At 52.7% G+C, this 23,599-nt stretch overlaps 11 protein-coding genes across 11 annotated transcripts; 4 read left to right on the forward strand and 7 right to left on the reverse strand.

Annotated features, from left to right (window-relative positions):
* Positions 1-2,210: 2,210 nt before the first annotated feature.
* J4E85_007749 (uncharacterized protein) lies at positions 2,211-3,951 on the forward strand (the record flags this gene model as incomplete). The annotated part of the gene is made up of 3 exons (XM_051471979.1): positions 2,211-2,267; positions 2,319-2,909; positions 2,956-3,951. 3 exons carry the CDS (start codon positions 2,211-2,213, stop codon positions 3,949-3,951), a joined length of 1,644 nt encoding a protein of 547 aa, XP_051324176.1.
* Positions 3,952-4,244: 293 nt separating this feature from the next.
* J4E85_007750 (uncharacterized protein) lies at positions 4,245-5,281 on the reverse strand (the record flags this gene model as incomplete). Its single annotated transcript, XM_051471980.1, has 2 exons — positions 4,245-5,003; positions 5,060-5,281. 2 exons carry the CDS (start codon positions 5,279-5,281, stop codon positions 4,245-4,247), a joined length of 981 nt encoding a protein of 326 aa, XP_051324177.1.
* A 592-nt stretch (positions 5,282-5,873) lies between these two features.
* On the reverse strand, positions 5,874-7,293 carry J4E85_007751 (uncharacterized protein; the record flags this gene model as incomplete). The annotated part of the gene is made up of 2 exons (XM_051471981.1): positions 5,874-7,077; positions 7,124-7,293. 2 exons carry the CDS (start codon positions 7,291-7,293, stop codon positions 5,874-5,876), a joined length of 1,374 nt encoding a protein of 457 aa, XP_051324178.1.
* A 779-nt stretch (positions 7,294-8,072) lies between these two features.
* On the forward strand, positions 8,073-8,969 carry J4E85_007752 (uncharacterized protein; the record flags this gene model as incomplete). The annotated part of the gene is made up of 2 exons (XM_051471982.1): positions 8,073-8,244; positions 8,293-8,969. 2 exons carry the CDS (start codon positions 8,073-8,075, stop codon positions 8,967-8,969), a joined length of 849 nt encoding a protein of 282 aa, XP_051324179.1.
* A 560-nt stretch (positions 8,970-9,529) lies between these two features.
* Positions 9,530-10,247, reverse strand: J4E85_007753 (uncharacterized protein; the record flags this gene model as incomplete). The annotated part of the gene is made up of 4 exons (XM_051471983.1): positions 9,530-9,622; positions 9,675-9,740; positions 9,794-10,038; positions 10,100-10,247. The coding sequence occupies 4 exons, from the start codon at positions 10,245-10,247 to the stop codon at positions 9,530-9,532; spliced, it is 552 nt and encodes a 183-aa protein (XP_051324180.1).
* A 1,060-nt stretch (positions 10,248-11,307) lies between these two features.
* J4E85_007754 (uncharacterized protein) lies at positions 11,308-11,899 on the reverse strand (the record flags this gene model as incomplete). The annotated part of the gene is made up of 3 exons (XM_051471984.1): positions 11,308-11,544; positions 11,596-11,771; positions 11,839-11,899. 3 exons carry the CDS (start codon positions 11,897-11,899, stop codon positions 11,308-11,310), a joined length of 474 nt encoding a protein of 157 aa, XP_051324181.1.
* Positions 11,900-14,842: 2,943 nt separating this feature from the next.
* Positions 14,843-15,455, reverse strand: J4E85_007755 (uncharacterized protein; the record flags this gene model as incomplete). Its single annotated transcript, XM_051471985.1, has 2 exons — positions 14,843-15,310; positions 15,366-15,455. The coding sequence occupies 2 exons, from the start codon at positions 15,453-15,455 to the stop codon at positions 14,843-14,845; spliced, it is 558 nt and encodes a 185-aa protein (XP_051324182.1).
* A 436-nt stretch (positions 15,456-15,891) lies between these two features.
* Positions 15,892-16,585, forward strand: J4E85_007756 (uncharacterized protein; the record flags this gene model as incomplete). The annotated part of the gene is made up of 2 exons (XM_051471986.1): positions 15,892-16,310; positions 16,375-16,585. The coding sequence occupies 2 exons, from the start codon at positions 15,892-15,894 to the stop codon at positions 16,583-16,585; spliced, it is 630 nt and encodes a 209-aa protein (XP_051324183.1).
* Positions 16,586-17,973: 1,388 nt separating this feature from the next.
* J4E85_007757 (uncharacterized protein) lies at positions 17,974-19,308 on the forward strand (the record flags this gene model as incomplete). The annotated part of the gene is made up of 1 exon (XM_051471987.1): positions 17,974-19,308. The coding sequence occupies one exon, from the start codon at positions 17,974-17,976 to the stop codon at positions 19,306-19,308; it is 1,335 nt and encodes a 444-aa protein (XP_051324184.1).
* Positions 19,309-19,430: 122 nt separating this feature from the next.
* On the reverse strand, positions 19,431-21,101 carry J4E85_007758 (uncharacterized protein; the record flags this gene model as incomplete). Its single annotated transcript, XM_051471988.1, has 3 exons — positions 19,431-20,131; positions 20,183-20,816; positions 20,883-21,101. The coding sequence occupies 3 exons, from the start codon at positions 21,099-21,101 to the stop codon at positions 19,431-19,433; spliced, it is 1,554 nt and encodes a 517-aa protein (XP_051324185.1).
* Positions 21,102-21,946: 845 nt separating this feature from the next.
* J4E85_007759 (uncharacterized protein) lies at positions 21,947-23,304 on the reverse strand (the record flags this gene model as incomplete). Its single annotated transcript, XM_051471989.1, has 2 exons — positions 21,947-22,299; positions 22,350-23,304. 2 exons carry the CDS (start codon positions 23,302-23,304, stop codon positions 21,947-21,949), a joined length of 1,308 nt encoding a protein of 435 aa, XP_051324186.1.
* Between the last annotated feature and the right edge of the window lie 295 nt (positions 23,305-23,599).

A 23,599-nucleotide genomic window follows, 5' to 3' on the forward strand; every position in this document is an offset into this window, starting at 1 on the left:
CTCGAGCCCCACTCCAAGATGGACGGGACCTCTTCCCGGACCGCGCACCAGGTTGACTTTTCTCTCACCGGACAGTGGAGCCCGGAGACTTCACAGTATATTGACTTTGCGTTCATGGCCTACATAATGTATTGAAGTGCTACCGGCCCCATCATGGACGCAGAGAGTGGGAAATATTAAGCCAACGTATACGTCCAGCTGAGCAGATTTGCTAGAAATCTTGACACCAATTCGGCCATTCTAAGAGGTACATCCTTGAACCTACCGCCATCCAGTCTTTTCGCGTAACACTATTAGGATACAGTTAGCAAATGATGAGTCGCGAGAAGAGAAAATTGCTCCAAGACGTGTTGAGCAGTCTGCAATGAAGTAGAGGCTTGAAGTACCCGATATATTTTTACCGACAGTTTCTCAATCCAGGCGTACCGTGAGGCGAGCCAGGCTGAACTTTGATTAATCCTGGAAGACACGATAAGCCTATGTATGCGGCAAACATGTAGGCTGCTTTACACCTATTGAACGCCTCCTTCGCTTTCAACGTGGTGTATAGGGCTTGCAACCACCTCTACTACTGACACAGCTGGTACCACAAGGCGCCACTTAGATTTCACCCAGTCGGCTTCAATGCCGCTACGAGTCGGGACAAAGCCAACCGCCCAAGGGAACACAGGCCTACAGCCCATAGCCAGTGTTACAACGAAGTGACGGACTGAAAACCGCCTTCAGGAAGTAAAGAGGGATTGTCTTTGACATGAACTCCTGGAGCGCATGTGCCAACAAGCAACTGCTCGTCTTTTGTTGGCTTGAATGCCGCTTAGGTGCTTTTCACCGGGTCTTCCAGGTTGCTGGTGGCATGAGGAAGAGATCATCCTCTTGTAGTCTCCTCGCTTCCACAGTTCTTATCAGGCTTCGGGCCTTATTTCAGTTCTGCTGTAGCTGCTTGGTTGTAGTATAAGTCGCCGTTCTTGCATCTGGATCTTGTTGTGGTCGCCTCGCTTGACCGGCTCGAGCAGAGTTTTGTAAGCTGTCGTGGCTTGTTTCAGACCTGTACCTGCCTGGGCCGATTATGAGCCGCCATGCTTGCGCCTGGGTCTTGTTGTAGTCCTATTGTTTGACTGAGATGGGTAGGGTATTGTAAACTGCCGTAGCTTGTTTGGGTCCGTTGTAGCTGCCTGAGTGCAGTATAAGCCGCCGTGCTTGCTCCGGAGGTCTATTGTAGTACCCTCACCCGACCGAGCTGAGTAGGGGTTTCTATGTTGTTGCGACTTCATGGTATAGTGAGTGGGTGTACTTGGTCGAATTTCCGGCGTGCTTCCTGTCGAGCAAAACTTCCTGAGCTGTTGTCGTTAGCTTATGGGGCCCGCTGCTATTCGCGCGATTTCCATCGTACTCCGCTTGTTTTTTCGAGTCGGTCGAGCGGTGTAATGTTCTAGTATGAACAGTGATCTGGTATTTCGCGTGTCGGCAGGTTGTAGGAGCGTAGTAGTGAAGGGATTGGCGTGGATGGAGGTGGACATCGCGCTGTTTGATGGATTTGATGGTCATGGAGTCTGCACCAGAGTCATATTGTAACAACATCATGATGACTACATAGGGTTCGAGATGTATCCGTCGTCACTTTACTCAGCCTTGAATTCTTCTATCGTCGAACGGCGTCACCGCGGATGGGTATTACGATTAGTACCTAGGTATGCGTGCACCTCAGGAAAACGAGCTTCACGTGAGCAAAGCATTGGGATTCGATCCGACTTTAGCGAAATAGCGATCAATCACATTACAAATGTAACGCATCGTATACGTTGAGCCTTCGCCGATGGTGTCATTCGTTGGCGCCGACATCGCCATTGATGCAGGCACAGCGCATGGCGGGGTTGGACTCGTGCGTGTGGCGGGGCAGCAGGACGAACGCAATTGCATTCAATGAAACACAGAGGCCTTCGCAGTGGTTTTCCGTTCGTAGACAATCGTCATTCAGACTATTTCGACGCCAATGATGATCGTGCAGCGGCCTAGTCGACGCGTGCAGGCGATCCGGAATTTGACAGGGCGAGACGCGGTCCCTTGACTCAACTGCGATCCCGGAGTCATCACAACATTTTTCCCCACGGGGACCTTTACTTCACATCGCTTTTGGGACATACACGACAGCCGTCACCAATTACACTTTTTGCCTTTGCATTTCGCTAGATCGTTGATTGGTATTACACATAATGTCCTCGCACACAGCATCGCAGCGGTACCTGAGTACCCGGGGAGGATCCTATGACGTGAGAGCGACCCAGCGAGGATGCGCTCAGACGGTTGCTAACAGGGCATAGTTCTCTTTCGAGGAAGTCGTCCTCAAGGGTCTCGCTTCCGACGGCGGCCTCTTCATCCCCGAGGAAATCCCCACGCTGCCCGACGACTGGGCGTCCAAGTGGAAGAACCTCTCCTTCGCAGACCTCGCTTTTGAGATCTTCTCCCTCTACATCTCCCCGTCCGAGATTCCGGCCGCAGACCTGAAGGACATCATCCACTCCAGCTACTCCACATTCCGCGCACAAGACGTCGTACCCACCGTCACACTTGACAAGGAGAAGAACATACATCTGCTGGAATTGTTCCACGGCCCTACATTCGCCTTCAAGGATGTCGCGCTGCAGTTCCTGGGCAATCTCTTCGAGTACTTCCTCGTGCGCAAGAACCAGGGCAAGACCGGACGCGACAGGGAGCATTTGACCGTCATTGGCGCGACAAGTGGTGATACCGGTTCAGCAGCCATCTACGGCCTGCGCGGAAAGAAGGATGTGTCGGTCTTCATCATGCACCCGCATGGCAAGGTCAGCCCCATCCAGGAGGCGCAGATGACAACGGTCATGGACGCCAACGTGCACAACTTGGCTGTAGACGGCACATTCGACGACTGCCAGGTACGTACCCTCTGCAGCAGCGGATGACACAATTAACACGCCCTAGGACTTCGTAAAAGCCCTCTTCGCAGACCCCGAGATCAACAAGACGCACCGCCTCGCCGCCGTCAACTCGATCAACTGGGCCCGTATCCTCGCGCAGATCACCTACTTCTTCTACTCGTACTTCGACCTCATCAAGCAGGAGTCATTCCTCCCCGCCTCCACCGTCCGCTTCGTCGTGCCCACGGGCAACTTTGGCGACATCCTCGCCGGCTTTTTCGCGAAGCGCATGGGGCTGCCAGCCGAGAAGCTGGTCATCGCTACAAACGCGAACGACATTCTACACCGCTTCTGGGAGACTGGAAAGTACGAGAAGAACCCCGTGCATGGAAAGCAGGCTGAGGGTGGTATCCCCGAGGATGGCGCCAAGGCGCACGAGAGCGGAGTCAAAGAGACGCTGAGCCCAGCCATGGACATCCTCGTCTCGTCCAACTTCGAGCGGTTGCTCTGGTTCTTGTCATACGACGTGTACAGCTCAAACTCAGACGCCGTATCGCAACGAAGGAGCCAGGCCGGCGACCACGTACGGAATTGGCTCAACGACTTGAAGACGAACGGCGGCTTCGCGGTCGACAAGCAGATCCTCGAAGCAGCACAGTCCGACTTCGCCTCATATCGCGTCAGCGACGAGGAGACCCTCGAGATGATCAAATACGTCTTCAATGCAGAGTCATCGAAGAGCTACGTCCTCGACCCACACTCCGCCATCGGTATCGCAGCAGCTCTCCGCTCAGCTGAGGTATCCAAGCCTCCATCCACACATCACATTGCGCTCGCAACAGCGCATCCAGCCAAGTTCGCGAACGCGGTCGAGCTCGCGCTGCCAGAGCAGAAGGAATACTTCCAAGAGAAGGTACTACCTGTTGAGTTCAAGGGTCTTGAGGACAAGCCGCGCAGAGTCAGCCATGTCAAGAGATCAGAAGGCTGGCAAGGCGTACGCAAGGTCGTCATTGCAGAAGTAGAGGCAGAACGACAAGCTGCAGAAAGCGGTGCACAGTAGAATGTGGTAGATGAGCTGGGTATAGACAGGCTTTGTTTACGCATCTTTGCATAGACCAGAAATGGTAGGTCGCCTGAAAATAGATCTCAATTATACTGTTTATTGCTATGGACTTCACTCAACCGCGGATCTCCATGTTTGAAGTAAGCACCCCCCGCTCTTTTCCGCAGCTTGTCGTTCTGCCTCTACTTCTGCAATGACGACCTTGCGTACGCCTTGCCAGCCTTCTGACGCTACATCACATGTGAGTTACATTCCAACTGATCGTAGTCCAGCAACGATCGCCCATTGTATCACTCCTTCTCCTCTCCATCACCATCCCTCTCCCTAACCACTTCAGTCTCAAACCCCAACCCAGCCCTCCTCCTCACCACCCCAAAAACAGCACTACTATCACACCTCCTCCCCCTCTCCTCCCCATAAACCCTCGCCTCATCCGCAGCCTCAAGATACATCTCTCCAATCCCCAACCTCATCCCGTTCTCCCTCGCAAGACTAACCCCATGCCCCACATCCTTGATGCCCAGCTCCAACCCCGAAGAAGGCGCTTGACCTTCCGGCGGAAAGTAACTCCCACTCGTCAACCGTTTCGATACGCCGTGCGCGTATGCACCGAAGTTCTCTTCGATTAAAGATTCGAGGACAGAGGCAGGCAACCCGGTTTTAGAAGCCAACACGTGAGCTTCGCTGAGGAGAAGCATGAGACCTGCGGTTATGAAGTTGCTTGTTGTTTTCAGTAATAGTGCCTGAGAGGGCTCTTCACCCACTCTGATCACCGCACGCGCGATTACATTTTCAAGGAAGGGCAGGATGGGGGTGATGGCAGATGGAGGCCCCGCAATAGCCATCAGCAAACGCCCGGCTTGGGCGAGGGGCGTGGCGCCGAAGACGGGGGCGGCGATGTAGTATGCGCCGGAGGAAGTGAACTGCGCTGTTATGGTTGATGTGGTGGTGGGGTGGACGGTCGTTGTGTCGATTATGGTTTTGGTGGTCAGGGAGCCGCTGGAGAGGATGGTGGATGTGATGGTTTGGAGGGCTTTGTCGTCGCTTACCTTTGAGTTATCAGTCGGATATCTTCATACTGGGTGTTTGATGAAGAAAGACCTACGGAAATGAATATCACATCGCAGTTTCGAACTAGTTCTGTGATCGATGAACAGGGTGTGCCTCCGATGTCTTTCAGGCTGTCACCTCGTGAGAGAGTTCGGTTCCAGTACTTCAGTGGTGGTAGATTGTTCTGTGCAAGATGTTTCTGGATTTTGGTCGCCATGGCTAGGCCCATTGATCCTAGACCTATCCATCCCAGGCGAAGAGGTTGTTGTGTGGACATGTTGACCGAGTCTAAGGTCGCGTAATTTGCGTTGGTCTGAAAGACGGTGGATTTTTATGCTACACTTGAGGTGACTCAACTTGAAGACGCAGGTATGAGCATACATGCACGCGAATCGAGTATGCAGTACACTAGTGTGTATTAGGCAAGCGACTATCTGATATAACCGGATATTCCAGGAAGAGTGTGGTCGCGGACAAATCTTACAGCCTTGCATTATCTTAGTATACCAGAGTAGGGATACCTTGTGTAAGGCCAGCAAAAGTAGAACTATGAAAGGATCCTCTACATTGCACGCCATCAGTATAGCTTGTAACAAGAGCTGAATACCGAATGAAACCATTCCTTGTATTTTGTCAATAATGTAAATAATACAAGTGATGCATGAAGGCCCAAACTCCTGGCTATGCTGATGATCGTAGATGGAAATGAATCAATCTCCAATAGTTCTTCTTGTACATCTCGCGACCATACCGTGAAGGCAATCCACCACATCCTATTTCCCTTGCGTTTGTTGTTGAATCCAATCCGAGACTCTAGGAGACGAGTGCCGCACTAGCACAGTCTTCAGAGGCAACGCATCTCCAGAAGTCTACTCTTCGTCCTCATCATCGTCAACCACACGTCTCCGCTTCGTCCGGCTAACAACCACCTCATCATCGTCGTCATCGTCGGCAGCAACACCACCCCGTGCTCGCTTGGGGCTCGCCGCAATACCCTCGTCTGGATCATCGTCGTCGTCCACGATCTCCGGTTCCTCGTCACTAGCGGCGATGAAGTCATCCTCCTCGTCGTAGTCGTCTTCGCGATTCCTCCTGGGGCCACCGTAGTCCTCGTCGTCACTCCAGTCACGCCGTAAGCCACCCTTCTGCGCGTTCTTCTTCCGAGCCGGGCGGTCTTCCAATCCGTCAATGTCGAGACCTCCTGAAGCGCGACCGCCAGTGCGACCCATGGTGCGGTTTGCACGCTCTGCCTGGCGCGCTTCGTGCTTCTCGCGGGCGCGCAATTGCCTCTGCTTCTCCTTGAATGTGGCCTCTTCGCGTTGTCGGCGGAGCTCGGGGTCTTCGTCCACGTTGATGAAGGATATGGCCTGGTCGGCATCGTCTCGGCCCTTTGCTGCGACTTTGGCAAGATCGTTTTGTAGCTTTTCCAGCGCGGCGTCTTTTGTGTTCGATGTGGGTACGACATTGAGGGATGCCGTGAGCTTGTTCGTGACGCGCATAACGTTCGCTTCCTCGTACGGCGCAACCAGGTATGTGTAGCTCTCCTTCTTCGCGCTCGTCTTGCCATTCTTCTCGTCTCTGACAGCCGTTGGTGTGGGAATCTTGGGGTTGACTTGCGGTGGGGCTAGGGTGTTCGCATCGATGTCGTACTGGGTTGTAGGGTCGGTCGCAAGCTGAAGGGTTAGGGAGCCGTCTGACCACCTAAGAATCCGAGCATTGGACTGTAGGACGGCGTTGTTCGAGGGTGAGCGTCGCCATCTGACCGTGGTCATGGCGGTGTTGTAGGCTGAGAAGTGCTCAGACGCGGTGAGCTTGGAGTGGTGGTCTGTAGTCGGCGGCTGGAAGGTCTTGTGATCGAATGCTTTGTCTTCGAAGGATAAGAAGCGCGGGACCTTCAGAAGGTACAGCTCGTTGTCGGTGGGCTCGGGAACGGGATGTCGCGCCAGGTCGGCGTCCATGTAGGCAAATGTCTGTTGCTCGACCTCTTCCACAGCTTCTGGTGCCCTGACGCGATCTGCCCGTCCCTCATCGTCGCCTGAATCGAGCTCTGCATCATCAAGCTTCCGGTGCTCACTAAACACGTCAGTCTAACACTGGGACGGGATTGTTCGCGACCTACGCTGGCGCATCTTCACCTGCATCTCCGTCTCCGTCGCCAAACAGGTCATCTTCATCATCCTCGAGACCGTTGTCCTCCACAGTGTTCAGCGGGGTGCCATCGTCGGCATTCCCAGCAGGAGTTGCCTGGCCATTGACTTCTTCGTCGGAGAGCTGGCCCGCGTCGGACATGGTCGCGGTTGGTGGCTTTGGTGGCTTCCTGTTGGTGTCGTATCCAGGGTGTTTGAGATAGAACGACGCGACCGTAGACCTAGAGTTGCGAGTAAATTGACAAGATAGATGCGGTAAAGGTACGCGCACCGATTGATGGCCGCGATGAACAAAGTTGCGACCAGTAACCCATGAGAATCGCGCTATCCCAATCCAACCTAGCGTGCCGCCCCTTCTCGACGCAGCCCTTAGGAGAGTGGGCCCAAAAAGCGTGCCCGCTCGAGACGTATCACCAACATCCTCCCCCTCAATCCTCTTGCATACCTTCATAAGCCGGCCTCTCTAGGTGCATTGGACGTATCCGCCCCGTACCCCCCACACTAAATTCCACGAATCCGCAAATCATGGCCTCTTTTTTCGCAAACGTGTAAGTTGCTTGGCACATGCTCCCCTTCCTCAAATGCTCGCGCCTCCCACCCCCAGTCCACGGCCTGAAACATTCAGGCATTTGCTGCATGTCGTCTCACGATTTCACTTTCTGATATGCACCACTTTTCGGCATCTCCCTGCCGTCTTATTGTGTTATAACTTGCGTCCGTCGGAGCCTGAAGTTGTCTTTTCCTCATTCTAACAACTTCACCGATAGTCGCCAAGGATTGGCTGGTCGATCCAACAAGGGCCAACAGCAGCAGGGCAAAGGTGGCTCCGCGTCGCCGACCACTCCATACTCGGCTTCACCAACAAACCAACAACCTCCAGGCCAACCGCCTATGCCCCATTCTCCAGCTCTTTCCTCTGCCATGTCGTTCGAAAGCCAAGGTGCTCCGTCGGACGGGTCCGTGCCGTCTGGCTCCCGCAGACCGCCTTTCTTCTTCCGCGAAGAGTACTCCAACTTGATCGTCAAGGGTAACTTTATGACTTTGGCTGCGAAGCCGAAGCTAGTCGAAGAGGGTGAATGGCTTGCACATCAAGGTATGTTTATACTTTTCAATGCCCCGATATCGCTAAGCATGTGACCAGTTGTCGAGCAGTACAGGCTACTCGAGCAAATGATTGAAATCATCAAGGTAACAGACGACCGGACAGGCAAGCCTGTTTGCAACCCAGATACCTGCCCTACCATGTCTGCCAGCGGTCACACATACACCTGGCTGGACAACAACAAGAAGCCCATCAAGATCCCCGCAATCCAGTACATCAACCTCGTACAAAAGTGGATCGTGGGCAAGATCAATGACCCCAACATCTTCCCCACAGACACCACAGCCATCTCTATCGGAGCTTCGACCTATGCTTCTGGTTCCATGACACCAACCTCAACGCCACAGCCTCTCGGCCCAACCAGTTCCAATGCCTCAATGTCCCAACTCGCCGGGCGCGAGTGGCTCGGCAAGTCGTCTGGCTTCCCTGAGACTTTCGAGGGCGACATCAAGAGTATCTACCGCCAGATGATGCGATGCTATGCACACATCTACCATGGCCACTGGCTGGACCCGTTCTGGAACGTGAGTGCGTACAAGGAGCTCAACACGTGCTTCATCCATTTCATCAACGTCGGCAAGCTGTTCAACTTGATCGGCGACAAGGAAATCGAGCCCATGCAGCCGCTGGTCGACCTCTGGGCTGAGAAGGGACTGCTTCCGCCAATCACGGCAGCCAAGGAGGCAGGTGGGCAGCAGGCTGCACCCGCGTCTTGAGCGACAAGAGTATTCCACTTAAGCAACGAAATGGGCGCCATTTGACATGGAACACCAGATCAGCAAGCTATCAACATTTATCGCCTTGCATGGGTAGCGTGAGGGGTCTGGGAGGGGATGATTGGCGTTCTGGCATGTATTACGATTTGCGCAATGTAGCCCTACATGTGAATAGAGCAATGAACGGTTCTGAACAGCTTCTCGAGTCACCACACACATGCAGTCAAGACAGCAGCTAGTAAGAAGAGACTCAAATTTGATAGTACCACGTAAAGTAACCAGAGAACTGATTTCCCAACGATCCCAGAAACGAAATGTCATAGTACTTCACACAAACTCCAATGGCGAAAAGAGAAGAGAAACCATGTGTCTCCGCTCCACCATCCGATCTGACATTTGACACCGATGCAAATACATTTCATGGGTCCGTGGTTTTGTAGAGATGCGTCATGGCTGGGCTCTGCCACAACGATGGGGCGTGCGTTCGTTATAAGAGGTCTGTGCTAGCAGACGGTTGGCATTTTCGTGACTCGCTATGTGACGGTTCGCGCTCGCCAAACTTAGTTGTGGCCGGCCTTGCGGAGAGAGTTGCTCAACCATTCGAGACCCTCGTAGAGACCGTCACCGGAGGTAGCGCAAGTCGACTGGATGTACTGCAGGGGGTTAGCTGACACGCTTTTAAAGCAGGGGTGACCCGGAACATACCCAGGCACGTTGTCGGAGGCTGTGAAGACCAAGCTTGTCGGTGATCTCAGCGGCGTTCATGGCGTTCTGACGCATTGTTAGTCGTTTGGATATTTGTGTTCACGGCTCTTGAAACCTACAGGCAAATCCTGCTTGTTGGCAAAGACAAGGAGGAGAGCGTCCCGCAGCTCGTCCTCGTTCAACATGCGCTGGAGCTCCTCACGCGCCTCAACAACACGGTCGCGATCGTTACTGTCAACGACGAAGATGATACCCTGGGTGTTCTGGAAGTAATGCCTCCACAGAGGACGGATCTTGTCCTGACCGCCGACATCCCACACGGTGAACTGGATGTTCTTGTACTCGACGGTCTCGACGTTGAAACCTGTAGGTCGAAGAATCAGCGCATTGTTCTGATTGAGCTCATGCTGCACATCGCGACGTACCGATGGTGGGGATAGTGGTGACGATTTCACCAAGCTTGAGCTTGTAGAGAATGGTGGTCTTTCCGGCAGCGTCAAGACCGACCATGAGAATGCGCATCTCCTTCTTTCCCCATAGCTTATCGAACAGCTTCGAAAATGTGAGACCCATGATTGCGGTGGGTGTGTGTGGTAGTGTAGGGCGGGTGAGTTGGGAGGCGGTGTATAGACTCTCGAACCTGCGACACTAGTTGTCAGAAGAGGGTTGAGGAGAGTATCGTGGCCTTATCGGCTGGTATTGAGCACGGTGACGGGAGTCGCATGGCCGGCGCAGCCATGTTGAGCGCCCGTTGCGGAGTCGACTCGAGGCCACGAGGGAGCTGGCCAGGCGCCGGCTACGGGTTGGGCAAAGCAAACGCAGAAAAAACAATGCAGCGGCGATTGACTTACGGACGGGTTCAAGAGAGTCGGTGGTATTCGGGGATGGGGCGGGTGGATGTGATGTACTCTAAACGATGCACAGGAAGGGCTGCGTTGAAGAGATGTGGTGGAAAGCGCGGCGAAGTCTGGGCACTGTTCGTAAGCTGGCAAGTGCCACTGACACGTGACAAGGGCGGCGATCGCTTATCGTCGTTTTGTTGAAGGAGTTGCGGTGAGAGGCTTCTTGCTTGCAGCTATTCCTTTACTTGGAACGCTTCTTATGATCGCTACTAAGAACTTGACACGTTTTGGCTCTCCTGAAGGCCGGATGTGGAACCCCAAGGCATCCATTTATGTTCGGTTGGGCGATCAGCTGCCCCGGGATTGCGTGAGCTCCAGACCCACACCTATCCGCACTACTGACTGGGCAACCGCTGTATACTGACGTCTGACCAACGCGACGTGTAGTTCGTGAGATATTCTGGGTCGCATTGATCAATGCGCATGCGACTGTCTTTCAAAGTGACCGAGGGACGCGGACCACTTAGAACACCTTGAAGTCTAGCAACGGGACGGTATAGTTCAACCACATCAGTAAGTCGAGGCACATTCTCATGGTCTAGGCATCAATACTTCCAAGAGAACAACATCACACCATCGAGTGGACACATGGTTATTGCAAGGCAGCATTGACATTGATGTCGTATCAGCTAGTCTCGCCGTATCCTCGTCACCGATATCTGTCTTCTGCTCCGGTCGTTCATCTAGCTTGTCGCTCGAGTATCTCGACTACCCCAACTCCATCCGCGAGTCTAGACCACGGTGGCCATGGCTCCAGCAGCCCGGATGATAACACGGAAGCACAGCGAGACGCTTGCAATCCAGAGGCCACTGCGAACAAGTGTAGGCGCCTGAGTGGAAGTGGTGATGTAGGCGGCAGTGTAGGCGACCCTGACAGCTAGGAACGAAGCGCTGAACGAAGCGAGCTCGCTCTGCGGCAGGCCAGCCATGTTACCGAGGATGACGGCGCCCATGAAGAGAGGAAGGTTCTGTTACTGTTAGTTCGACGGACGTTACAACAAGAGTCGATCACATCTCACCTCCATCCCGTTGGCATGACAGGCCTCCATACGTTCGTACTTGGCGTAGGTCTCAGCAGGCAGGCGCTTCTTGAGCTCGGCCTTCATGTCGTTGGAGCGCGGGCTTCGGTTGTCCCACTCGAGGAGATTGCCCCGAGTAGCGACACTCACAGCGAGAGCGTGGGGAAGGAACGAGACTGAACATGGAGGAGCTAGGTTAAACTACCGATCGAACGTAACCTCTCAAGGACAGCATGTACATACGGATGAGGTAGGCTGGAATCGCCAGGACCGAGGCGTTGTAGCCGTCGAGGAAGGAAGGCATGTTGTTCCTGCGAGTGTCTGGCTGTTGTTAAGGTGCCGTGTGTTGGTAGAGGAAGAAGGAAGCTCTGTTGTGAGCGAGGAGCTTTATTCGTCTTGTGGGGCTGTATTCCGCGGTGACTGCCTTAAGAAGTGAGTACCAGGTGAAGTGAGGGTCGCTAGCACGGGTGCTCTTTCCTCGCGAGGACATGTTCTACGGCCCGCGGTGACACCGCTACGTGAATGTGGAAGTCGCGCAGTCACTGACAACAGCGCTACACCTCATACAAGGAAAAGATTGAACAGGCCTGCAGCCTACATTAACATAGAAACATGCAAATCAGATAACCTCGGGTCTACGCTCCAGGGTCTTCAGCTTTCTCCATGAATGAGGTGGCCAGGTCAGATCGTGGAGACATCACGCGCTCAACCTCAGGTGTCTACAGGGCCACAGGGTGTACGAAAAAGACCCTGCAAGGGTCTCAGGACTTATGGAGGAGGCAAGCGAATTGATCCTTGGTATTCGGCAGGCTACCTCTACAGCTCGCTGACTGTCACTGCGGGGCGTGATGTATGCCCCACCTTCAGGGCTGTCACCATACGCATCGCCCACTCCGTACAATTTTCCCTCCACGCTATGCCTTCATCTAGCGATTGCATCCGTGTTCAACACATTGCGCAAACACACGATACGTTACAATTGTCCGGAAAGACCGCCTCAACGATACCAAGCCTTGTTCAGCCGACCAATATGGACGTCGCGAAAACTGCTTCTCGAGAAGTTTGTGCTGTCTGTTGGGGAGTTTGCGGATTCGCATCAAGCAGAGAGAATCTTGAGATGGCCAAAAGTCAAGAGGGTCTCACTTCATTTTGTCAGGCGCGAGACTTACTTGCAGCATCAGCCCAATGTGAAATGTGTGACTATCTGTTCAACCACGCTAAAGGGGACACCGATCGTTTCGACTTAGATGCAAGAATCGCCATCAATATACAGTTTTTTAAGTTCGGGGGAGTAAAGAGTTTTAAACGTTCTGTCGATAATATAAGGATTCATACGAAGGTAGAAGGGCAAGATTCACGCTGGTCGCAAGACTCAGACTGGTCGGAAGAATTGGGGTTTATTACGTGGTCGGTTCTGGCGCACCGTGGTTCGTATCCCGCCCGCAACCATGACCTCGCATCAACTGACATTGTTCGTGGTGTTCAGATGATCCTGCAGCAGCAGAGATTAAATGTTCTCCAGTCAATCACGATGTCAGCTCTAGCACCAAGCAAGCGAAATCATGGATTGAAGAGTGCAAGCAGCTTCACAAGCACTGTCCTGAACCCGCTGTTCCTCTATTACCAACAAGAGTTTTAGATGTCAGCGAAAAAGCTATTCGACTGCATGTTTCTAACGGCGAACGGTGCCATTACTGTGCTCTAAGCTATTGTTGGGGTGGTCCACAACCGGTACGGACGTTGGCCGAAAACATAGAAAGCCACAGAGTCGGCATCCAAGTCTCAGCTCTACCACGAACTATACAGGATGCAGTATCTTACACGCGGAAATTGGGGGTCAAGTATTTGTGGATTGACTCGCTCTGTATCGTGCAGGACAGCGAAGATGATAAGCGTCAAGAAATTGCGAGGATGGCGAGCATTTATCAAAATGCATTGATCACCATTGCAGCTACGAACGCATCAAGATGTGTAGACGGCTTTCTATCGAAAAGACGCAGACCGAATTATGAAACTTTTGTCGGAGATCTTCCCTGGAGCTGTCTCGACGATAGGCTTGGGAAGGTGTCCTTGCACCGTCAATTTTCCAGGAAACCACGCGAGGAACCACTCGACGGAAGAGCATGGGCCCTGCAGGAGTTCTTACTTTCTCCACGCGTACTATATTTCTCCTCACAACAGCTAGTGTGGGAGTGCCAAACCGTCAGATGCACCGATGGAGGAAACCCTGATTCACAGGGATACTTGGAGATGGGCAAAATCAGAACAGTACCATCCATGTTATCACCATTGACAGCTGCATTAGTTTCGAAGTCACCGCACAGTATGTCCGCGCATGGAGTATGGAGAGACGTCGTGAAAGACTTTACTCGGAGGGAAATGACTGAAGAAGGTGACAAGCTTCTGGCAATCTCCGGCATTGCCCAGCAACTCCATCTCATGACGGGAGACGAATGTCTAGCTGGGTTGTGGAAAGCGTCTCTAATGTCCGAGTTGATGTGGTCCCACGACTTGATGTTCGACGTTGCCAAAGGTCCCCAACCCGCTAGACGACCCGAGACATATCGTGCGCCATCATGGTCGTGGGCTTCTGTTGACGGAGCTATCGAGTTTTGTGGGTCACCGAATCACCTGGACCCAGTAGCAGAAGTCGTACAGTGTGAGGTCCTCTTGGCAAACTCGAGCAAGCCATTTGGGGCTGTCATCGATGGTCGTTTGGTAATACGAGGGCCGTTACGTTCGCTGGAAATAGACGAAGTTCTCCAGTACTTCGATCTGCGCCGTACCAGATTTACAGGGTCAAAACTACCCAGAATGATCCTAGACGGGAACGAAGTTTTGCCAGTCTCCAGTGCAGTCTCGCTGCCCGACAGCATTTCAGGTGATGCTCAAGTCGATCAGCGCATATGGTTACTGGAGATGGCTCGATACTCATCATATCCTTGCGGCTTGGTCCTTCGCCAGGCTTCTCAGAAAAATCATGGATCATTCCGTCGCATTGGCTGGTTCGATAGTAGGTCGCCATGGTTTGACGCATCATGGTGGACCCGCGATTCCTCTATAGAAACAATCACGATAGTTTGATGAAGACCAGGAGCCACTTCAGCTCGAAGGGATGGTAGGATACGCGAATGCCAACACACGCTACATATCTCAAACTCCGAGACCCCCAAAAACTGCTCCATGTGTGTACTATAAGATGGCTACATGTCAATGATCACTCCTTCGGCAAAGCTTCCAATTCCTTCTAGAGATCGGCAGGTGGCAGAGTATCTTCACATATATAACGCACCAGACAGCCTGTCGGCCCACCGACGCACTCCTGATACGGCTCACATTCTGCGCACGGCGGTTCGAAAGACCTACAATACTCTGGGTTGGTACACGTAACGCCCCGACAATCTGTAGCCTGCGGCCTCAACTCCGTCTTGTCCTTTGGCTTCGAGACCATCGTGCTCGGATCGAGAGGGACAACGAAGTCAGGAACAGTCAACAGTTGAGTTTCATCCGTGACTGCACGTCCGTCGACGCCGGCCCATGTATCGCGCTGATCAGGGTACTTCCAGGCGACGAACTCTTCGACGTGATGGGCGGAGAGTTGAATGTAGTCAACTACTTCGGTACGAGCGGCGTTGAGTCGGCGTAGAACTCCGTCATATCCTAGCACACGGACGCCATCCTCACTCTTAAGCATCATGAGGGCATCGCGGAGGGACTGAGCATGTATATTAGTATCAATTATTTGCGCTGTACGTTTTGTGCAGACATACCATTCCGTCGTCATACTTAGCAGGAAGACTTCGAATTCTTCCCATGAGTAGAAGTGTCGCCGTTGCAGATAGGGCAGTTGAGAGCTTCATGGTAGCAGCAGACGATGCACTGTTGTTAATTGATATGATGTAGAACTCTGGCTCGATAGATTGTGTAGTTCTACATGGACGAATGTCCCTGCTTTATAATCTTCAGCTTGACTCGTCGAGGTACTTGAGAATCAGCACACCCATGCTACATACATCGGTATCATCGTCATTGTCGGCAATCCGAACGGTCTGAGTAAGCGAAAACGGAGCGTTAATATAAAGTCACGTACACTGCGTCTCGCTTCCTGCTTTTCCCCTCTTCCCATCGACTGTGCCACGCCCAGGCAGTTCTACGCAGCAACGGACTCCCAATCACCAAGTATTCACCGTAAGCACTCCTTCTTCACTCCCTTGACATACTTGATCGCTAACACAGGCTATATTGTCTCTCAGCCTAAATTGCCTCATTTTAGGACTGAACAGCAGATCGCGCATCATGTCGACACCCCGTCCGGAGGTGCGACCAGATCAAGAAGTAGCGGAGAAACACGAAGACGATCCTGCCTCTTCAATTCAAGCAGAGCCACAAGCTGCAGAGCATGACGATGTCACTTCAGACGGTGCTGCACCAGCTGACATAGAGGGTCAGCCCAGTGCCACGGATGAGCTCCGCGAGGTACTCAAATTGTTGAAGAGACCACCGCACGGAAATCACACCCGAGGTCTCTGCAACGACGGCCTTGTCAGATACATGGTCTGGTTACCAACACCAGACGATGAAGTAACTCGCCAAGGCGTATACGATGCCCAGCCGTTATCTCCTAGGATGATCAAGCGGTGGCTTGACCGGAAGCCATGGAGCCAGGCAGTCGAGGATCGCTTCCGCGGAGTAGACGGGCGAAATGTTCCCAAAGAGTAAGTCGTAACTAGGTATCTCCATGCATCTCATTCAGTTTTGCTGATCGTCGATGTTGTGTAGACAATGGTTAAACCCGCCTCCGGGGGTGTTGCCGTTCCCGGGAACGCTTAATGAGCGCATGGCTGCGATTGAGCAGAACCAGTTAGAACGGAAGGAACAACAGAAGGAACTCGAAGAGAAGATTGCGCGTGGAGAGATTGATAAACCTGCTCCTGGAAAGCATTGTACAAGCTGGGACGTGATAAGTGACTATAATCTTGATCCACGCTAGGTTGGTTGATGAGCTCAGCATCAGCTTCTACTAGGTGAAGAATTTTGGGTGCTACAAGTTGTGTCCAGATTAGCAAAATCTACCTTGGAGTCATTCGTTCAAATCTTCGCCTAGAGATTCAGGCCTGACGACAGTGTGTTCTTCAAACAACTTTAGGATATAAATACAACTCGTTCAGAACTAACTTCCAGGGAGCCGACCCCCCAAACGTCCAATAAACTGTAGTCGTACCTAGGTAGTCTCGAATGGAGACGCGCATAACAACAGTCGGAAAGAATGTCTCGTAGTCTCCAGAGAAAGTTGAGCAATAGGAAGATGATGCAGGAAAGTATTGGCAATGCCAGATCGGGAAGTGTCAAGACCGACGACGTCACCGCCCACTGGGCCAACCTGGACAGCTGCCACGACCTGCAACCCTCCGTGAGAGTGACAAAAGACCAGATTCAAACATTTGGGGTGTGATGAGAAGATAAGAAAATTAGGGAGGTGTATGCTTTGCATGTCGGCGGCTTCGCGCCGGCCGACTCCCGTTCCGGGACCCACTTAGCGCAGGCAGATACTGTACACTTTCAGATCGATCTGACAGGGTCTAGGACACCTTTTTCGATGCAAGCAGATCTCCACTTTCAACAACACGCTCATGTCATCTTGGCAAGCTTGAGGGTATCTAGGCGTGTACAAAGTGCAGGTGGTGTTGGCGACTCTCAACGCTACCTAGGTACCTTCCCTGGGCAAGCCTTAGCCTATATGAGATGACATCAGAGAACCTGAAACGGTTCGCAGGTGGCTGGGAGCCAAAACTAGATCATTGAACAAAAGAGCACATGCACGTCGTGCAAGGAAGACACTGAAAAGATTTGCAGACTACACTAGGATAAGGCAAGCAATTTGGAAAATCTGGTGTCAACGTAGGCTCCAGGGTGTTCAGTTTTCCCCTGTATGAGGTGCATGTACCTGGATGTTGACGTGTGCAGCGGACGGAAAAGGATAATTCCAGACTGGTCCCAGATCTCGAAATCCCGGTACAAATGACTAGGTTCCTCGACGGCGTGGCGGAGAGTATACCGAAAGGAAAAAGAATGGGGATTTCGCTGCGCGTCATGACCAAACGGGCGTTGAGGGTTCATTCCCGTGGGTTCAATGCCGAGAGAGCCTCCTGGATGTATGACAACATCGCAATATAGCGCAACATGTTGAGTCAAGCGTCGGAGTTCTTGAGGTGCGTTTCTGCGAGATGAAAATGATGGACTTGGCTTTACGTAGGAAGAATGGGGTCGCGTTTTGCATAAAGAGGAAGAGGCTCCCGGCTTGAAAAAAGCACATACAGACACGAACAGCTTCAACTTCCTCTTCTGAGCTTCTAATTATTCCATCAATCTACAGCAATCATGCCTAGCTCTTCGCAACAACCTCTCCGCCAATCTGGCATCTATCATAATCTTCCCACCTTTGACTCGAGCGCGAGGGATCTCAAGGCCATAGTGTGCGGAGCGACAGGAATCTCAGGCTTCAACACCATCCGCTCTCTCCTCGACACGCCTGACCGCTGGTCCAAGATCTACGCCCTATCCCGCTCGCCAATCTCCAAAGAGCTCCTCTCCTTCCTCACAGACGAGCAGCGCGCCCGCCTACAGCACATCTCCATCGACCTCAGCTCCTCCAGTGGTGAAATCGCCAAATCACTCAAAGAAGCCGGTGCAGAAGCCGACTACGTCTTCTACTACGCCTACCTCCCCCCTGGCGGCGGAAAAAGCGACATGGACCCTAGTTCCGCCGAAGCTCTAATCGAAGCCAACGTGCCCCCCTTCAAGAACTTCCTCGGCGCCCTCCCAATCGCCAACATCAAGCCCAAACGCTTCTTGCTACAAACTGGAGGCAAGAACTACGGCATGCACATCGGCCGTGGCCGCAACCCCATCGTCGAATCAGACCCCCAGCCCAAACACCTCAGCCCAAACTTCTACTACCACCAGGAAGACCTACTCTTCAAGTTCTGCGAACAACACCCAGAGACAGACTGGAACATCATCATGCCCGCAGCCGTCATCGGCGCCGTGCAAAGCGCAGCCATGAACACCTTTCTCGCATACGGCGTGTATGCCGCTGTCCAAGCGCACAGGAAACAACCTCTTCAGTACCCCTCAGACTTCCACAGCTGGCAGTCCGGATACACGCATTCCACCGCGCGTCTAACCGGGTACCTGAGTGAATGGGCGGTGTTGGAGGACTCGGCCAAAAACCAGCGCTTCAACGCTCAAGACGGCGAGCTCATCAGCTGGGACCGATTCTGGAACGAGCTTGCCCGTTGGTTCGGCGTCGACACTGTGCTTGGTCCTGAGGAGGACGAGTCGAAATACGAGAGCAAGTACTTCGCTGGCGGTAAGGACTGCCCACTTGGCTACGGTCCCCCCATTGAGCTCAAACTCGCACACTCGCTGTGTAAATGGGCGGAGGACCCTGCGGTGCCGAAGGCCTGGGAGGAGATGATGGAGCAGTCGAACGGGCAGTTGACGGTCAACATCCCAGAGAAGGACAAGCAGACGTTGGTAATGGCGGACTTTTCTTTTACCTATCTGGGTACGTTGTCTGGGACTAAGGTGCGCAAGTTTGGGTTCAGTGGGTTTGTTGATACTATCGAGAGTGTCTTTGAGACGTATCAGGATATGGCGAAGCTGGGTATGTTGCCGCCTATGAAGGTCGATTCTGCAAGGGGGCTTGTGTAGGGGTAGTTGGTGGCTGTTCCTTGTCACTATGGCCCCTCGCTCGTCACTAACAATCCTTTGGAAAATCACTCTCAGATAGACTCCATACATGCTACATATCAATGGCCATGCTAAATGCAAATCTACATCAAATCCTTCACCCGCTCTTCGCTCTCCCTGATCCACTGATCCAGCAGCTGCCTATTCCTCGGCTTGAACCCGACTTTGAAGTACTTTGGTTCAAGCGTCAAACTAGTTGGGATATCGTTCGCATCAAGGCAGTCCATGACCGCTTCGTCCCGCGGGTCTACCGGCGGCGTGAACTTGAAAGCCGAGATCAACCTCACAAAAGCAGTAAACAGCTCGCGGTTAGCGAGATGCGAACCAACGCACATACGCGAGCCGGCACCATATCCGTAGTGTGGTGTTCCCGCACCATCTGGAACGTCGAGGTAGCGCTCTGGATCGAACTTCTCTGGGTTCTTGAAGTGCTCTGCGTCGTAGTCGGCGGCGTATGCATTCATGTAGAAGGTCGTCCCCGCTGGGATGTTGACGCCATTCCATTCGATGTCCTTGATCGAGACCCTGGGTAGGCATATGGGGATGACGGTCCAGTATCGCAAGATTTCTTTGTATAGAGCGGTGATGTACGGGATCTTCTCCTCGTGGATACACATCTCCCATGCATCGTTGTTGGGGTACACTTTCATGATCTCTTCGTATGCGCGTTGTTGGATCGTTTGGCCGTGGGGAGTTGCAAGGTATGCGATACCCATAATGAGGTTGCCTGGTACGGTGTCGAGACCGGCTGATACCATGGTCAGGCAGATAGATTTGATCTCAGCTGCTGAGTGTTAGTGCGAACGAGGCCGAAGGCTAGACGCTCTCAACATACCTCTGTTCAGCTTCGCTTCTGGGTCCTTGATGATATTGCCGGTGATGCACGGTTTGTCAGTACCCTTCTCAATCCTCTCTGTCAGTGTGTTTATGAGTCGGTCCATGTACACATCTCGCCTCTTTCGGAAGCTGATCGCCTCATTGCTTTGGCTAGGGAAAAGTCTTAGAAGTGGCACATAGTCCTGCCAGTTGTTGCTCGTCGACCTGAAGTTCCCTACACCACGCTCAACATCCACAATCTCTTTCAGCAGAGGAGCGTCCTTGTTGCCGTCTATTCTGTATCCGTAGTTGAGCGTCAGACTCGTGTTCAGGGCATATCGTTGCCAGTATGCTCGTGGGTCTAGATCGATCTCCCCACCCTTACTGTCATGTAGTAGTTCCTTGATGGAGACGGTGGATTCGAGATCGATGAGAGGCATGTAGGACTGGACGGCGGGTCGGTTGAGTGCCGTGGCAGCGGCCTTGCGACGGTTCTTGCAAGACTCATCCCATGGCGAGGTACCGATAGTGAAGCCTTGGGAGGAAGACACTACCTTGTGAAACGTGTGAAGCATAGGTCGAGAGATCATTGCGGATTGATTTGTGATCCAGAGATGGCGGACGGAATCGAACGAGTTCGCGAATACGATCCTCTGGATATTGGTGTTAGCATTGATGCTTATAATGATGTGCTCAATCCATGCAGGATCTAAACTTACCCTGTTTCCCATCCTCACTTGGAAGACTGGGCCATACTTCTTCGCCCACCCTTGCGCTACTTTCGCATGGTTCGTACCAAGCTCGTGCAAGCTTCCAAAAAGAGGCAGACCAGGGACTTCTGGCAGTCCCTTGATGTGTGGTGTATCAGTTCCATAGAGAAATCTATACAGGAAGAACCCTAAGACAGCAACGCCGGCGATGTAGATGGGGATAGTCATGCTCTCGACGAGACTCGAGGTCAATGAGAAGACGTGAGAGAAGTGGAAGAGGAAAGTTCGTGACCCTAGAGTAAGAGCGAAACCTAAACAGGTCGATAGCACTTATAGCAGTGAGAGACGTCCGATGCCATGCGCTTTCTCTTAGGAGGAGATCCCTAGCTGGACACGCCGTTCCGAGGTCAAGCTCAGCATCATTAGCCTCCGTTTGACTGGCCACGAAGGATCCGAGCTTTGATTTCGATGGATTAAGCCCATTGCTGCGGGGCATCCGCCGCCTGTGTCATGGTGCGCGCAGAAGCGTATGTTGATGCAGCGGAATAAAGCCGCGAATTGATGGTGTTGATGCTAGTGTCAGGGTGCGGAGACGGGCGCGTTGTGGAGACGGCTAACTGCTTCGGGAACAGATGATGGGCACGACAAGCTTTCAGTGGGATGATGGAGCTCTTTGGCACTCACATCGAACCTTTGTGGCGGAAAGAGCCTCAAAATCATATGCCAGTGGTATAGGTAGTATTGTCGGCCTCTTGCGCGGCCCCTGCCAATTTGCGACCCTCCAACGCGCTGAAACCCGATAGGCTCATCCATCTCAGGTTCTCACCGGATGCTTCAAACTTTGCACTAAAGCATCTATCTGCAAGAACATGCGGATCTCGGGCTGCGTCATTTTGTGACTTCTGCCGCACAGTGGAGAAGCTTTCAAAAACTGTAGCAGCGGAATAATTCCTTACGCACAAGATCAAGTACCATACTCAGCGCATGTTTGTACTGCTGGTAGCTCCGCTCGCACAAAGCTCGGAGATGATGAGACTTTGATTCTTGAGAACTTTCAACGACTATTAGAGCGCTCAAGCGAAGCTCAACTTCAGCGCAGGCTCAATGCGACCCACGCACTCTCCAAAGCCAACCAAAGCCTCCTCGTCTGACCCGCACACTCCGCGAATAGTGATCTCATCCCCATCCTCCAAGAAAGTTCTCTTCTCACCACCTTCTAGAGCTATAGTCTCCTTCCCGTTGTTGCTTTGTTCTAGAAAACTTCCGTACTCGGCTGGGGAGTTTCCACTTATGGTGCCAGAGCCCAGCAGGTCACCGGGTTGGAACGGACATCCAGTGATGGTGTGGTGTGTCAGCATCTGCGGGAATGACCAGAGCAGATTTCGTGCATTTACTTTCGATACCGTTGTTTTGTTGCCGGTCGACGCTGAAGACAATTAGTACGTGGTAATCAAGGTGATACGCAAATGTACATACTCTTGACATCGACTTCGAGGTTAATGTCGTATACACTCTTCTCGTCCTTCTCCTTCAAGTAGGGCAGCACTTCCGCATCATTCTCCAACCCCTTCGTCTTGAACGGCTCCAGTGCATCTGCGAGTACAACCCAAGTGCTGATCGTGGTGCCAAAGTTCTTCGCATTGAAAGGCCCCAGGGGCACGTATTCCCAGGCTTGAATATCCCTCGCCGACCAGTCGTTCATGAGTACAACACCAAACAGGTTCTCCTCGGCTTTCTCAATCGGGATCGGCACTCCCTGCTCATTTGAACCGCAGACGAAAGCTCCTAGCTCCAGTTCAATGTCCAACTTCTTACATGGGCTAAAAGTAGGTACCTTCTTCTCTGCGGTGGGATCGAGCAGTATCTGACCATTGGGCCGCCGGATAGGTGTCCCTGATGGAACTACTGAAGATGCTCGACCATGATAACCGACTGGAAGATGTTTGTAGTTTGGTTGCAGCGCATTCTGGGGTCCTCTGAAGATGACGCCACAGTTATAGGCATGGTTCATGCCCGCAAAGAAATCGGTGTAGTCGCCAATCTTGAATGGAAGATGTGCTTTGATTTCCTTGAGCGGTATTAGAGCTTGCTTTTGGAGTGCAGCATTATTCTTCAGAATATCGGGGTATGTTGTGTCGATAGAGAAGACGCTTTGTATGTACTTTCGGACCACAGAGTGGATTGGGCGGCCGAGTGCTGCAAACGCGTTCAGCGATGGTTGCGAGAAGACAGCTTGATGTGGCTGTATCGTGGAGAGACCGAAGAAGCCATTGTTTGCAGCAAAGACTTCGAGATCTAGTGCGTGGTCTCCGATGGCGACTGCTAGCCGCGGTGACTGAGATGACGCTGTCGAGATGACACCGAACGGGATGTTGGCTAGTGAGAAGTGTGAGCCACGAGGTATGTTGAACCAAGACCGCAGCGAAGCCATGATTGATGTCTGTACGCAATAACTCTTGCTACACGAGTATACCTGTCAGGGTCAACGGGAGGACTACGGAAACTTGCAGGCTCGGATTTTCGGCCCCGTAGTCTCAATCCCTGAGCCATGGTGCAGAAGGTGCTTGATGGATTACCGGCTTGTGACGGATGAGGCGGGCTCGGAAAAATTCCGTCACTTGCCAACGGACAGGGGTCATGCGCTCTCCGCCTGTGGGGTAAGCCGACGCGCGCGCTCTATCGACGGTGCTTTCTTCTCCGCTTTACTGCTGCGACGCGACAAACGA

This window comes from Alternaria conjuncta (genome assembly GCF_024043145.1).
Source record: "Alternaria conjuncta strain BMP 0040 chromosome Unknown scaffold_11, whole genome shotgun sequence".
In the NCBI taxonomy this organism is placed as follows: domain Eukaryota; kingdom Fungi; phylum Ascomycota; class Dothideomycetes; order Pleosporales; family Pleosporaceae; genus Alternaria; species Alternaria conjuncta.